This window comes from Bufo gargarizans, chromosome 7, assembly GCF_014858855.1.
Source record: "Bufo gargarizans isolate SCDJY-AF-19 chromosome 7, ASM1485885v1, whole genome shotgun sequence".
Classification (NCBI taxonomy): Eukaryota; Metazoa; Chordata; class Amphibia; order Anura; family Bufonidae; genus Bufo; species Bufo gargarizans.
In genome coordinates this window covers 80,700,557-80,717,135 of record NC_058086.1, presented here as the reverse complement: position 1 = coordinate 80,717,135, position 16,579 = coordinate 80,700,557, and the positions used below count along the sequence as shown (strand labels likewise).

The 16,579-nt window shown below is 43.3% G+C and overlaps 1 protein-coding gene across 7 annotated transcripts in view; it reads right to left on the bottom strand.

Annotated features, from left to right (window-relative positions):
- Nucleotides 1-598: 598 nt before the first annotated feature.
- XPNPEP3 (X-prolyl aminopeptidase 3) overlaps nt 599-16,579 on the bottom strand; it is a 548,503-nt gene continuing 532,522 nt past the window's right edge. For all 7 annotated transcript variants that reach the window (XM_044302131.1, XM_044302133.1, XM_044302134.1 and 4 more), the window contains one exon: nt 599-953. In XM_044302131.1, coding sequence (XP_044158066.1) covers nt 787-953 — 167 coding nt within the window. In that variant the 3' untranslated portion in view covers nt 599-786. The remainder of the gene's footprint in view (nt 954-16,579) is intronic.

Here is a 16,579-nt window from a genome sequence, read left to right as displayed (position 1 = left end):
TTTAAGCAGCTCTATTTAACCCTGCCTCTTACTGCTGACTTTGCGGTTGATATATACTTCTGGAGTTCTATACTGGTTGTTTGTGGATCCTCTACTTTCCACTCGTCTCAAGCTAAGTCCTCCTGTTTTCTACTTTGTGCGTGTGTTGCTGCTAGGTCTAAAGGAGACGCTGGTCCCTTAATGGTGGAAGATATCGGCTGTCTCATTCCCCTCTCCCTAAGTTAGGGTTTGCTAGTGTCAGCAGGGCTTAGGTTCCAGCGTATGAGTTCGCTGCTTATACTGTCAGCAGTCAGGGAGAGGCTCAGGGATTGTTAGGAGGTTACCATTCCCTCCTCCCTAGCTTTGGGGCCTAGTCTGTTTACCGGTTGTTGTTTGTTTACTTGGTGTTCCTCTTATCCCCACTTGCCGTGACACTATGTTGCTGTAACTTCAAATTATTAAGCTCACAGTTGGACCGGGATTTGAAGCTGTAATATGGAAGCTACAATGTGCCCACATTATAGCCACCTAAATTAGGCAAAAGCCAATAATCTTCAGCCTGCTTCAAATATAGCTGCAACTGCAAGTCAGTGGGTACAGTCAATGACAGAGACAAATTAGAGTTTTATTTGGTTTGAATTCATCTTATCCATTTAAAAGGGACAATAAATGTTTATTGAATGACCTATGTCTTGTACAACTTACTATTTGCATGTATTATTTACTAGCAAGCGGAAATGTAACGTCTTAAATGAGGCACTTCTGCATTAAGAAAATTCATACAAATTTTATACAGTATACGCTACATCAGTGACCTTGCAAACACACTTGGTGTATCTCATATACTTCTTTGGGACATTCAGCTGACAAAATGAAGGGAGACTGTTCTGTGATCACAACATCATCTTCAATGCGGATTCCTATGCCTCTGTATTTTTCAGGAGCTTCAGTGTCATACTCAGGAATGTAAATGCCTAATGTAAAAATAAGTAACATTATTAATTCAACATTCATTATTTAAAAGGTAAAGTTTTAAAGGGTTTCCGTCACCTGAAAAATAGGTATTAAGCTGGCTGACGTTAGCAATTGGGCTAATGCCAGCTGAACATAACTATATTAGTGCCATCTCACTGACTAAAGCCTTTATTGAGAAAAACAAACTTTGCTAATCAGCCTCTAGGAGCCGGGGGTGGGGTGTTGAACCTGCTCCTAAAGTCTCCGTTTGCCCACCTCTATTCACACCCTTCTCCTGATTGACAGGGCCAGGGCAGCGCTGCTCTCCTCCCTGCTGGCCGTGTCTGCAGTGTAAATCTCGCACTGTTCAATATTTGGCGCAGGCAGGAAGCCAGCAGCCGCCGAGCGTGCTTCCCTCACTGCGCCTGCCCGGAAAACTGAACAGCGCAGGATTTACACTGCAGACACGGCCGGCGGGAGGAGAGCAGCGCTGCCTGGCCCTGTCAATTAAGAGAAGAAGGGCGTGAAAAGAGGTAGGCAAACAGAGCCTCTAGGAGCAGGTTCAACGCCCCCCCCCCCCCCCTGCTAATTAGCATATTATAAAAGTTTGTTTTTTTCTCTCAATAAAGGCTTTAGGCAGTGAGATGGCACTAATATAGTTATGTTCAGCTGACATTAGCACATCGCTAATGTCAGCCAGCTTAATACCCATTTTTCAGGTGACAAAAACCCTTTAAAGCCCATAAATTTTGTGCATAACTAAAATACATAAGAAAAACTAACTTTGCCATCTTTGTACATACTGTAGTTCTTCCGTTTGAATCCTGATCACATCTGTACTTGATATAAATATTTAAAACAAAATAATTTAATTTCATCTAAATATACAACTATTAAATCAATACCTTTAATCGTTGGCATCCTAATAGTCATGCATACACCGAAGTTTGCTTAGGTAATGGACATATCCTCAAAAGGAAGCAAAGAGGTAGATTGCTTTAACCCCTTATGGATCGGGCTCATTCTCACTTTAAGGACCAGGCCATTTTTTTGAAAATCTGACCAGTGTGAATAACTTTAAAACACTTTTACTTATCCAGGCCATTTTGAGATAGTTTTTTTTTGTCACATATTGTACTTCATAAAAAAAAAAAAATTAAATACCAAATTTACCAAAAATTTAGAAAAATTTGCAAATTTCCAAGTTTCAATTTCTCCACTTCTATAATACATACTAAAACCTCAAAAAATAGTTATTACTTTACATCCCCCATATGTCTATTTCATGGTTCGATCATTTTGGGAATGCCATTTTATTTTTTGGGGATGTTACAAGGCTTAGAATTTTTTAAGCAAATCTTGAAATTTTTCAGAAAAAAAAAAAACAACAACACTTTTTAACCACTTCAACCCTGCTAGTTGAAACCCCCTTAATGACCAGGCCACTTTTTACACTTCTGCACTACACTACTTTCACTGTTTATTGCTCGGTCATGCAACTTACCACCCAAATGAATTTTACCTCCTTTTCTTCTCACGAATAGAGCTTTCATTTGGTGGTATTTCATTGCTGCTGACATTTTAACTTTTTTGTTATTAATCGAAATCTACATGTCTTTGATAAAAAAAAATGTTTGGGTAAAAAAAAAAATGGGTTGGGTAAAAGTTATAGCATTTACAAACTATGGTACAAAAATGTGAATTTCCGCTTTTTGAAGCAGCTCTGACTTTCTGAGCACCTGTCATGTTTCCTGAGGTTCTACAATGCCCAGATAGTACAAACACCCCACAAATGACCCCATTTCGGAAAGTAGACACCCTAAGGTATTTACTGATGGGCATAGTGAGTTCATAGAACTTTTTATTTTTTGTCACAAGTTAGCGGAAAATTATGATTATTATTTTTTTTCTTACAAAGTCTCATATTCCACTAACTTGTGACAAAAAATAAAAACTTCCATGAACTCACTATGCCCATCACAAAATACCTTGGGGTGTCTTCTTTCCAAAATGGGGTCATTTGTGGGGTAGTTATACTGCCCTGGCATTCTAGGGGCCCAGATGTGTGAGAAGAAGTTTGCAATCAAAATCTGTAAAAAATGACCGGTGAAATCCGAAAGGTGCACTTTGGAATGTGTGCCCCTTTGCCCACCTAGGCTGCAAAAAAGTGTCACACATCTGGTATCGCCGTACTCAGGAGAAGTTGGGGAATGTGTTTTGGGGTGTCATTTTACATATACCCATGCTGGGTGAGAGAAATATCTTGGCAAAAGACAACTTTTCCCATTTTTTTATACAAAGTTGGCATTTGACCAAGATATTTATCTCACCCAGCATGGGTATATGTAAAATGACACCCCAAAACACATTGCCCAACTTCTCCTGAGTACGGCAATACCAGATGTGTGACACTTTTCTGCAGCCTAGGTGGGCAAAGGGGCACACATTCCAAAGAGCACCTTTAGGATTTCACCGGCCATTTTTTACAGATTTTGATTGCAAACTACTTCGCACACATTAGGGCCTCTAAATTGCCAGGGCAGTATAACTACCCCACAAGTGACCCCATTTTGGAAAGAAGACACCCCCAGGTATTCCATGAGGGGCATGGCGAGTTCCTAGAATTTTAAATTTTTGTCACAAGTTAGTGGAATATGAGACTTTGTTAGAAAAAAAAATAATAAAAAAAAAAAATCATCATTTTCCGCTAACTTGTGACCAAAAAAAAATTCTAGGAACTCGCCATGCCCCTCACGGAATACCTTGGGGTGTCTTCTTTCCAAAATGGGGTCACTTGTGGGGTAGTTAGCCCTGGCAATTTAGGGACCCTAATGTGTGCGAAGTAGTTTGAAATCAAAATCTGTAAAAAATGGCCGGTGAAATCCTAAAGGTGCTCTTTGGAATGTGTGCCCCTTTGCCCACCTAGGCGGCAAAAAAGTGTCACACATGTGGTATCGCCGTACTCAGGAGAAGTTGGGAAATGTATTTTGGGGTGTCATTTTACATATACCCATGCTGGGTGAGAGAAATATCTTGGCAAAAGACAACTTTTCCCATTTTTTTATACAAAGTTGGCATTTGACCAAGATATTTCTCACCCAGCATGGGTATATGTAAAATGACACCACAAAACACATTTCCCAACTTCTCCTGAGTACGGCGATACCACATGTGTGACACTTTTTTGCAGCCTAGATGCGCAAAGCGGCCCAAATTCCTTTTAGGAGGGCATTTTTAGACATTTGGATCCCAGACTTCTTCTCACGCTTTCGGGCCCCTAAAATGCCAGGGCAGTATAAATACCCCACATGTGACCCCATTTTGGAAAGAAGACACCCCAAGGTATTCCGTGAGGGGCATGGCGAGTTCCTAGATTTTTTTTTTTTTTGCCCCAAGTTAGCGGAAATAGATTTTTTTTGTATTTTCTCACAAAGTCTCCCTTTCCGCTAACTTGGGACAAAAATTTCAATCTTTCATGGACTCAATATGCCCCTCACGGAATACATTGGGGTGTCTTCTTTCCGAAATGGGGTCACATGTGGGGTATTTATACTGCCCTGGCATTTTAGGGGCCCTAAAGCGTGAGAAGAAGTCAGGAATATAAATGTCAAAAAAAAATTACGCATTTGGATTCCGTAAGGGGTATGGTGAGTTAATGTGAGATTTTATTTTTTGACACAAGTTAGTGGAATATGAGACTTAGTAAGAAAAAAACAAAACAAAACAAAAAAACAATTTCCACTAACTTGGGCCAAAAAAAATGTCTGAATGGAGCCTTACAGGGGGTGATCAATGACAGGGGGGTGATCACCCCCCTGTAAGGCTCCATTCAGACGCCCGTATGTGTTTTGTGGATCCGATCCATGTATCCGTGGATTCGTAAAAATCATACGGACGTCTGAATGGAGCCTTACAGAGGGGTGATCAATGACAGGGGGGTGATCAGGAAGTCTATATGGGTGATCACCCCCTTGTCATTGATCACCCACCTGTAAGGCTCCATTCAGATGTCCGTATGTGTTTTGCGGATCCGATCCATGTATCCGTGGATCCATAAAAATCATACGGACGTCCGAATGGAGCCTTACAGGGGGGTGATCAATGACAGGGGGTGATCAATGACAGGGGGGTGATCAGGGAATCTATATGGGTGATCACCCCCCTGTCATTGATCACCCCCCTGTAAGGCTCCATTCAGACGTCCGTATGTGTTTTGCGGATCCGATCCATGTATCCGTGGATTCTTAAAAATCATACGGATGTCTGAATGGAGCCTTACAGGGGGGTGATCAATGACAGGGGGGTGATCAATGACAGGGAAGTGATCAGGAAGTCTATATGCGTGATCACCCCCTTGTCATTGATCACCCCCCCTGTAAGGCTCCATTCAGACGTCCGTATGTGTTTTGCGGATTCGATCCATGTATCCGTGGATCCGTAAAAATCATACGGACGTCTGAATGGAGCCTTACAGGGGGGTGATCAATGACAGGGGGGTGATCAATGACAGGGGGGTTATCAGGAAGTCTATATGCGTGATCACCCCCTTGTCATTGATCACCCCCCTGTAAGGCTCCATTCAGACGTCCGTATGTGTTTTGCGGATCCGATCCATGTATCCGTAAAAATCATACGGACGTCTGAATGGAGCCTTACAGGAGGGTGATCAATGACAGGGATGTGATCAGGAAGTCTATATGCGTGATCACCCCCTTGTCATTGATCACCCCCCTGTAAGGCTCCATTCAGACGTCCGTATGTGTTTTGCGGATCCGATCCATGTATCCGTAAAAATCATACCGACGTCTGAATGGAGCCTTACAGGGGGGTGATTAATGACAGGGGGGAGATCAATGACGGGGGTGATCAGGGAGTCTATATGGGGTGATCATGGGTGATCAGGGGTTCATAAGGGGTTAATAAGTGACGGGGGGGGGGGGTGTAGTGTAGTGTAGTGGTGTTTTGTGGTACTTTACACAGCTACCTGTGTCCTCTGGTGGTCGATCCAAACAAAAGAGACCACCAGAGGACCAGGCAGTAGGTATATTAGACACTGTTATCAAAGCGTCTAATATACCTGTTAGGGGTTAAAAAAATCACATCTCCAGCCTGCCAGCGAATGATCGCCGCTGGCAGGCTGGAGATCCACTCGCTTACCTTCCGATCCTGTGAACGCGTGCGCCTGTGTGCGCGCGTTCACAGGAAATCACGGCTCTTGCAAGATGACGCATATATGCGTGACTCTGCGCAGAGCTGCCACCTCCGGAACGCGAATCTGCGTTAGGCGGTCCGGAGGTGGTTAAGGACCAGTTCAGGTCTGAAGTCACTTTGTGAGGCTTACATAATAGAAACCACCCACCAGAAACTACACCCCTCAAGGTATTCAAAACTGATTTGACAAATGTCGTTAACCCTGTGTCGTCTATGTGGTCATAAACTACTGTACGGGCACACAGTAGGGCGTAGAGGGAAAGGAGCGCCGTGTGTTTTTTGGAAGGCAGATTTTGCTGGACTGGTTTATTTAAACCATGTCCCATTTGAAGCCTCCCTGATGCATCCATACCATATGGCGTTCCTTTCCATCTGCGCCTTGCCGTTTGGTCATACAGCAGTTTACGACCACATATGGGGTGTTTCTGTAAACTGCAGAATCAGGGTACTAAATATTAAGTTTTGTTTGGCTGTTAACTTTGCCCTTGCTTTGGTACTGGAAAAAATGGATAAAAATTGAAAATTTACCAAAAAATAGCTGTTTTGGCACGTTTTTTTTTTTGGACTGTGTTCATCTGGGGGGTTAGGTCATAGGGTATTTTTATACAGCAGATTCTTACAGATGCGGCAATACCAAATATGTCTACTTTTTAAAAATTTATTTCGATTTTACACTATATTATCCTATTTTAAACAAAAAAATAAACATTTTAGTATCATCATAGTCTAAAAGTTATTTTTGTTTTTAGCCGATTATCTTAGGTAGGGGCTCATTTTTTGTGGGATAAGAGGACGGTTTTATTGCCATTTTTTGGGGGGCATATGACTTTTTGATCACTTGCTATTACACTTTTTATTACACTACATGTCTACTTTTCTATTTCTTTTAGTTTTACAAAATAATATTTTTGAAAAATTTTTGTTTTGCTTTAGTGTCTCAAGTCTGAGAACCATAGTTTTTTTTCGATTGTCAGTGGCTAAATGGAATTAAAATTGGGGAAGGGGATTATAAATGTAGTACAATGCAGAGGCCCGGATGATCAGGGCATGTGTCACACTGAGTGGTGGTGTCCTTTTGTATGCCCCTCCTGTGACACACACTGAACTTTTTTTTGGACCGTCCCATCTTTCCAGTATGGGGGACCACGCCTGGAAAGTGTTGGCCAGGGACGATCTGGGCGTCTCCAGTTCCCGAGGTACTCCGGTCTGCTCTTTCCAGGTCAGAAAAGATCAGGTCCTTGAGAACTGCCACATAAAACTGCAGGAATTTCCCTGTGTTGCCAGCGCTCCGGGACATCACAAAAGAGTTGTACAAGGCAACCTGTACCAAGTAGACCGCAACTTTTTTGTACCATGCCCAGGTTTTGCGCATGGCGTTATATGGCTTGAGGACTTGATCAGAGAGATCAACTCCTCCCATATACTGATTGTAGTTGACTATACAATTGGGCTTGATGACAGTTGCCGTGGTACCTCACACAGGGACAGGGGTGATGCCGTTACCGTGAATTGTGGACAGTACAAGGACATCCCTCTTGTCATTATATCTGACCAGCAACAGGTTTCCACTGGTAAGGGCACAGGTCTCACCTGGAGGGGGTGGGGAGGGAGGCAGCATTGATTTTTCGCTCGGTCCCACAAGCGGACATGGATCTGGCGGTGAGGGACTGGAACAAGGGGATACTAGTATAAAAGTTATCCATGTACAGATGGTAAACCTTATCTAGCAGTGGGTGCATAAGGTCCCACACAAGTTTCCCACTAACACCCAGAGTGGGGGGACATTCTGGGGGTTCAATACGGGGATCTCGCCCCTCATACACACGAAGTGTACAAACACTCTCACAAAGTTTGTACAGCTTCACGCCATACCTCACCCGCTTAGAGGGAACATACTGGCAGAAAATTAGTCTCCCCTTGAAAGAAATGAGAGACTCATCAACCGCGACCTCCCTTCCAGGTACATACAAGTACAGACCAAAAGTTTGGACACACGGAATGGACATTAGACTAGTGGAAATCTGTGCTTTGGTTTGATGAGTCCAAATTTTAGATCTTTGGTTCCAACCACCGTGTCTTTGTGCGACGAAGAAAAGGTGAACGGATGAACTCTACATGCCTGGTTCCCACTGCGAAGCATGGAGGAGGAGGTGTGATGGTATGGGGGTGCTTTGCTGGTGACACTGTTGGGGATTTATTCAAAATTGAAGGCATACTGAAACAGCATGGCGACCACAGCATCTTGCAGCGGCATGCTATTCCATCCGGTTCGCGTTTAGTTGGACCATCATTTATTTTTCAACAGGACAATGACCCCAAACACACCTCCAGGCTGTGTAAGGGCTATTTGACCATGAAGGAGAGTGATGGGGTGCTGCCCCAGATGACCTGGCCTCCACAGTCACCGGACCTGAACCCAATCGAGATGGTTTGGGATGAGCTGGACCGCAGAGTGAAGGCAAAAGGGCCAACAAGTGCTAAGCATCTCTGGGAACTCCTTCAAGACTGTTGGAAGACCATTTCAGGTGACTACCTCTTGAAGCTCATCAAGAGAATCCCAAGAGTGTGCAAAGCAGTAATCAAAGCAAAAGGTGGCTACTTTGAAGAACCTAGAATATGACATATTTTCAGTTGTTTCACACTTTTTTGTTATGTATATAATTCCACATGTGTTAATTCATAGTTTTGATTCCTTCAGTGTGAATCTATAATTTTCATAGTCATGAAAATAAAGAAAACTCTTTGAATGAGAAGGTGTGTCCAAACTTTTGGTCTGTACTGTAGGCCTCCAAAAATTTGGCCCCGACAGTGATCGATGACCGGCCTGATTTTGTACAAGCGGTCATAGGCAGGCATTTCCGAATGGACTCAAACCGGGTACGTGTCATGGCCGTACTGTAAAGTGGGGTCTGGTAGAGGATGTCCCCACTCCAGTAATGCATACACAGTTTTTTTTGACTAGGCCCATGTGCAGCACGAGGCCCCAAAATTTCCTCATCTCGGCTGCATTGACTGGAGTCCAGCCACCGGACCTAGCCAAAAAGGAGCCCGGGTGTTGAGCAATGAACTGTTGGGCGTACAAGTTTGTTTTCCTCCACCATCAGATTCACAAAGTGGTCACTGAAAGAAATACTAAAATAGTCATATTCAGTGAAGCCCACTGTGGGAATCTGGATTCCTGCTTGGCCAACAAAATCAGGAATCGCAGGCTCAAAATCCTTTGGGGTACACCATGCAAGTTCACCGGTAGGGGGCTCAGGTGTACTTATCTGGTGGGCGGGAAAACTAGTATGAGCCTCAAAGCTGCTCGTACTAGTGTGGGCCACAGGGTCCCCGGCATGACGGTCCCCTTGCTAGACCTGGTGGCTCCGTCACCTTGGAGGCTCATAATCATCGCTAGATGATGAGGAGGACGCGGATGACAAGTGGAAAGTGGGGTCATCCTCGTCCTCACTGGGGCTCTCGGATTCGGAGGCAAGCAAGGCGTATGCCTCCTCGGCCAAGAACGTCCGGCGGGCCATAGGGGAGTGCCCTAAATTCCCCAAAAGTAAAAAAAAGAAAAGATTCAAACGCGCTAATCAGCGGTACGAAGCTGATCAGCGGTGGGGTGGGCGATGCACTAACAGTCACACTCAGCGCATGAAAAAAAAATAATACACTTGCGCCCCAAAAAATTTTTGGTTGGGGATGTCAAGCTGCAGCACCCCTGCGGGGTCTAGGGTCACACAGCTGACTGCTGTGGACCCCAGACACCTGATCCGGGTGCTACACCACAGTAAAAAAAACTTTTTTTTTCCCCTAACTCTCCCTCACTATCCCGCCACTGATCAGAACTACACATCAGGGCGTCCTGGTCCGTAAGAGGTTAAAGGGGTTGTGTCATTTCAGCAAATTGCATTTATTATGTAGAGAAAGTTAATACAAGGCATTTACTAATGTATTGTTATTATCCATATTGCTTCCTTTGCTGGCTGGATTTATTTTTCCATTACATTTTACACTGCTCATTTCTATAGTTACGACCACCCTGCAATCCATCAGCGCTGGTCATGATTATATATTATAGGAAAAAGCACCAGCCTATGTAAGCTCCCACAACCCTGTCCACCAGAGAGGCTGGCACTTTTTCCTATAGTGTGCAAGCACGGCCACTGCTGACAGATTGCAGGGTGGTCGTAACCAGGGAAACGATATGTATAACGTTATGGAAAAATGAATCAAGCCAGCAAAAGAAGCAATACGGATAACAGCAATACATTAGTATGTGGCCAGTGGGGTAGCTACCAGGGAAGCAGCTGCTTCGGGACCCCAGCAGTACTAGATACAGTAACAGCAGTAATAGATTGGGAAGAACTGCCTGTCATGTGATTTGCTCCTCTCATAGCCCCTCCCCCCTAGAGCGTGCAGTCCTTCCATGTTGTTTTCAGTGCATGAGGCAGAGCCAGCATCTTGAGTTCCACTCGTAGCCCCGTCCCTTAGACGAAGCCTGGCTAAGACTCTACCTAAGCATTGAGGCTGCGATGATCCATGGAGGGGAGAGGGTTTCTCTTTTGGGACCCGATAGCCATGCATACAGGTCCTTCTAAAAAAATTAGCATATTGTGATAAAGTTCATTATTTTCTGTAATGTACTGATAAACATTAGACTTTCATATATTTTAGATTCATTACACACCAACGGAAGTAGTTCAAGCCTTTTATTGTTTTAATATTGATGATTTTGGCATACAGCTCATGAAAACCCAAATTTCCTATCTCAAAAAATTAGCATATTTCATCCGACCAATAAAAGAAAAGTGTTTTTAATACAAAAAAAGTCAACCTTCAAATAATTATGTTCAGTTCTGCACTCAATACTTGGTCGGGAATCCTTTTGCAGAAATGACCGCTTCAATGCGGTGTGGCATGGAGGCAATCAGCCTGTGGCACTGCTGAGGTGTTATGGAGGCCCAGGATGCTTCGATAGCGGCCTTAAGCTCATCCAGAGTGTTGGGTCTTGCGTCTCTCAACTTTCTCTTCCCAATATCCCACAGATTCTCTATGGGGTTCAGGTCAGGAGAGTTGGAAGGCCAATTGAGCACAGTAATACCATGGTCAGTAAACCATTTACCAGTGGTTTTGGCACTGTGAGCAGGTGCCAGGTCGTGCTGAAAAATGACATCTTCATCTCCATAAAGCTTTTCAGCAGATGGAAGCATGAAGTGCTCCAAAATCTCCTGATAGCTAGCTGCATTGACCCTGCCCTTGATAAAACACAGTGGACCAACACCAGCAGCTGACATGGCACCCCAGACCATCACTGACTGTGGGTACTTGACACCGGACTTCAGGCATTTTGGCATTTCCCTCTCCCCAGTCTTCCTCCAGACTCTGGCACCTTGATTTCCGAATGACATGCAACAGTCCAGTGCTGCTTCTCTGTAGCCCAGGTCAGGCGCTTCTGCCGCTGTTTCTGGTTCAAAAGTGGCTTGACCTGGGGAATGCGGCACCTGTAGCCAATTTCCTGCACACGCCTGTACACGGTGGCTCTGGATGTTTCTACTCCAGACTCAGTCCACTGCTTCCGCAGGTCCCCCAAGGTCTGGAATCGGTCCTTCTCCACAATCTTCCTCAGAGTCCAGTCACCTCTTCTCATTGTGCAGCGTTTTCTGCCACACTTTTTCCTTCCCACAGACTTCCCACTGAGGTGCCTTGATACAACACTCTGGGAACAGCCTATTCGTTCAGAAATTTCTTTCTGTGTCTTACCCTCTTTCTTGAGGGTGTCAATGATGGCCTTCTGGACAGCAGTCAGGTTGGCAGTCTTACCCATGATTGCGGTTTTGAGTAATGAACCAGGCTGGGAGTTTTTAAAAGCCTCAGGAATCTTTTGCAGGTGTTTAGAGTTAATTAATTGATTCAGATGATTAGGTTAATAGCTCGTTTAGAGAACCTTTTCATGATATGCAAATTTTTTGAGATAGGAATTTTGGGTTTTCATGAGCTGTATGCCAAAATCATCAATATTAAAACAATAAAAGGCTTGAACTACTTCAGTTGGTGTGTAATGAATCTAAAATATATGAAAGTCTAATGTTTATCAGTACATTACAGAAAATAATGAACTTTATCACAATATGCTAATTTTTTTAGAAGGACCTGTATATATATATATATATATATATATATATATATATATATATATATAGTGTGTGTAAATATATGTGTAAATGTTTGCATATAAAACGTGTGTCTATATATACAGTATATATGAGTGTGTTTTAAATGTATGCCGCAAAATGTATTCCAGTACTGGTTCTTTCTGTACAGTAAGGGGTTGTCATAAGTATTAACCATCGACAGGATAGAGGAAAGGTATCTGATCAGTTAAGTTCCGACTGCTAGGAAGGTGAAGTCCTCAGAGTGAATGGAATGGCAGTAACATGCACGATGCCGCTCCATTCATCTGTATGGGTAGTGTACAGCGCTGACCTGCCACCTGCAATCCCATAGAGTTGAATGGAGCAGAGGGCGCTTGTGTGACCACCGTTCCATTCACTTCAGGGACTCCAACACCTCATTCTTGTGATCTCATTCTGATTTCCAGTGGTCAGATCCCCACCAATCAGACACTTATCCTCTATCTTGTGGATAGGGGATGAGATCTTAGGCCTTGTTCACATTTCCATTTTTCATAGCATGCATACGGTAGTACAGGAGGCCGGCCAAGATAGGAGGTGGGCAGAGGCTGGGATGGATCTGACAGCTGCATGCTGATCCAAACCTCTGCCCACTCCTTCCTCTCCCATCCTTCTGTATTATAGCATACAGTACATGGCAGCCTCCCTTATCCACCCAACTACTGCACTGTGTATTAATGCTTACTTTGGCACACTTACATATGCACACAAGTGGTGCCAGGATAGTCGGGTGCATGTATATGTAAGTGTGGCATAATTTGCATATATGCCATCTGTGTAGGTCCTGGGTCTCCACACAGCAGGGCACTTGACCACTGCAGCCAATAACTGTTTGCAGCAGTGATGTGTCACCAATGAAGCTTGTAAGTGGGTCATGTGCCACACAGATGACGCGTCTCAACTGCAGCCAGTTATTGATTGCAGCGGTCAAGTGTCCATCGTCAAAAAGGATGCTAAAATTTACAGTAAGTACATTTTTTGAGGATTTTACACGGTATGAGAAGGTTGCAAAGAAGTTAGTTCTAGCTACACCCCAGGATGTGGCTTGTATTCACTTTCTCTATATGAAAATTGCTACAATTTGCTGAAGTGACACAACCCTTTTAAGTGTGCTGGATGGTACAGTGTGGTATTTGTATTTTATTTATGATTGCTAGGCCATGCTTGATTTAGAGTTCTGTATATGCTGTATATGTATTTTTTGTTTATCTGTGTGTATGGGGGTGCAGTTGGCAATGTAACTTCAGAGTTAGAAGGCCTAACTTTTATTCAGTCCATAAATAGCACATCATAGCAGTTTTCTGCAAAGGTTTTTCCAGCATATAACGCAAAATAAACATCAGCTTGTTAACTGAACATAAGCTCAATAAATCGCAGCATCCAGTCAAAACTCCCACTCTAGATGAGGCTTTGTCTCTTTTACAAGTAGCAGTTCTGGTGCAACATGGCACAAAAAATGCATGCAATTCTTCCATGATTTTTTTTATGACTTTACTGAATATTAACTCTTTTCTTAATATCTATAAATCAGGCTGAGCATTAGGAAGGGATACATTAGGGTCATACTAGGGACCCTTCTGGCCTGCCCACTCCCTGCCATACCACCCGTTTCCCTCTGTGCCTGATCTAGCCCTTGTGTACGTGTTTGTTCGTCTTTCTTGCTCTATTGTCCCCAAGTGAGGGATTTGTGGTAATTTTTAATATTTTCTATTAAAGGTTATATTTTAGGTGGTCGACCTCTGTGATAAATGGAGGAATAGAAAGAAAGGGGAACATTTATTCAGTGAAGTGAAATAATTTAGTACTATTATAAGGAATTGATATATCAGGTACACATATTTCTATTATCTAACATGAGATAATCAAATCATTATGAGTTCACAATGGAAATAGCTATAAACAAAATATGGTGGTTCATGTGATACGCTGTGGAAAAGAACATATATGTAAATAGAACTGTAGGCACAATTACTAAGGGGAGGGATTGAATGGGAGGAGGGAAAACAAGATTCAGGAGTCCTCTCCCAATCAGCAAATATAAGATGTGAGACACCAAACTTGACTTTATATATATACAGTACAGACCAAAAATTTGGACACACCTTCTCATTCAAAGAGTTTTCTTTATTTTCATGGCTATGAAAATTGTAGATTCACACTGGAGGCATCAAAACTATGAATTAACACATGTGGAATTACAGGTCCTTCTAAAAAAATTAGCATATTGTGATAAAGTTCATTATTTTCTGTAATGTACTGATAAACATTAGACCTTCATATATTTTAGATTCATTACACACCAACTGAAGTAGTTCAAGCCTTTTATTGTTTTAATATTGATGATTTGGGCATACAGCTCATGAAAACCCAAAATTCCTATCTAAAAAAATTAGCATATCATGAAAAGGTTCTCTAAACGAGCTATTAACCTAATCATCTGAATCAACTAATTAACTCTAAACACCTGCAAAAGATTCCTGAGGCTTTTAAAAACTCCCAGCCTGGTTCATTACTCAAAACAGCAATCATGGGTAAGACTGCCGACCTGACTGCTGTCCAGAAGGCCATCATTGACACCCTCAAGCAAGAGGGTAAGACACAGAAAGAAATTTCTGAACGAATAGGCTGTTCCCAGAGTGCTGTATCAAGGCACCTCAGTGGGAAGTCTGTGGGAAAGAAAAAGTGTGGCAGAAAACGCTGCACAACGAGAAGAGGTGACCGGACCCTGAGGAAGATTGTGGAGAAGGACCGATTCCAGACCTTGGGGGACCTGCAGAAGCAGTGGCCTGAGTCTGGAGTAGAAACATCCAGAGCCACCGTATACAGGCGTGTGCAGGAAATGGGTTACAGGTGCCGCATTCCCCAGGTCAAGCCACTTTTGAACCAGAAACAGCGGCAGAAGCGCCTGACCTGGGCTACAGAGAAGCAGCACTGGACTGTTGCTCAGTGGTCCAAAGTACTTTTTTCGGATGAAAGCAAATTTTGCATGTCATTAGGAAATCAAGGTGCCAGAGTCTGGAGGAAGACTGGGGAGAGGGAAATGCCAAAATGCCTGAAGTCCAGTGTCAAGTACCCACAGTCAGTGATGGTCTGGGGGGCCATGTCAGCTGCTGGTGTTGGTCCACTGTGTTTTATCAAGGGCAGGGTCAATGCAGCTAGCTATCAGATGATTTTGGAGCACTTCATGCTTCCATCTGCTGAAAAGCTTTATGGAGATGAAGATTTCATTTTTTCAGCACAACCTGGCACCTGCTCACAGTGCCAAAACCACTGGTAAATGGTTTACTGACCATGGTATTACTGTGCTCAATTGGCCGGCCAACTATCCTGACCTGAACCCCATAGAGAATCTGTGGGATATTGGGAAGAGAAAGTTGAGAGACGCAAGACCCAACACTCTGGATGAGCTTAAGGCCGCTATCGAAGCATCCTGGGCCTCCATAACACCTCAGCAGTGCCACAGGCTGATTGCCTCCATGCCACGCCGCTTTGAAGCAGTCATTTCTGCAAAAGGATTCCCGACCAAGTATTGAGTGCATAACTGAACATAATTATTTGAAGGTTGACTTTTTTTGTATTAAAAACACTTTTCTTTTATTGGTCGGATGAAATATGCTAATTTTTTTAGATAGGAAATGTGGGTTTTCATAAGCTGTATGCCAAAATCATCAATATTAAAACAATAAAAGGCTTGAACTACTTAGGTTGGTGTGTAATGAATCTAAAATACAGGGAGTGCAGAATTATTAGGCAAATGAGTATTTTGACCACATCATCCTCTTTATGCATGTTGTCTTACTCCAAGCTGTATAGGCTCGAAAGCCTACTACCAATTAAGCATATTAGGTGATGTGCATCTCTGTAATGAGAAGGGGTGTGGTCTAATGACATCAACACCCTATATCAGGTGTGCATAATTATTAGGCAACTTCCTTTCCTTTGGCAAAATGGGTCAAAAGAAGGACTTGACAGGCTCAGAAAAGTCAAAAATAGTGAGATATCTTGCAGAGGGATGCAGCACTCTTAAAATTGCAAACCTTCTGAAGCGTGATCATCGAACAATCAAGCGTTTCATTCAAAATAGTCAACAGGGTCGCAAGAAGCGTGTGGAAAAACCAAGGCGCAAAATAACTGCCCATGGACTGAGAAAAGTCAAGTGTGCAGCTGCCAAGATGCCACTTGCCACCAGTTTGGCCATATTTCAGAGCTGCAACATCACTGGAGTGCCCAAAAGCACAAGGTGTGCAATACTCAGA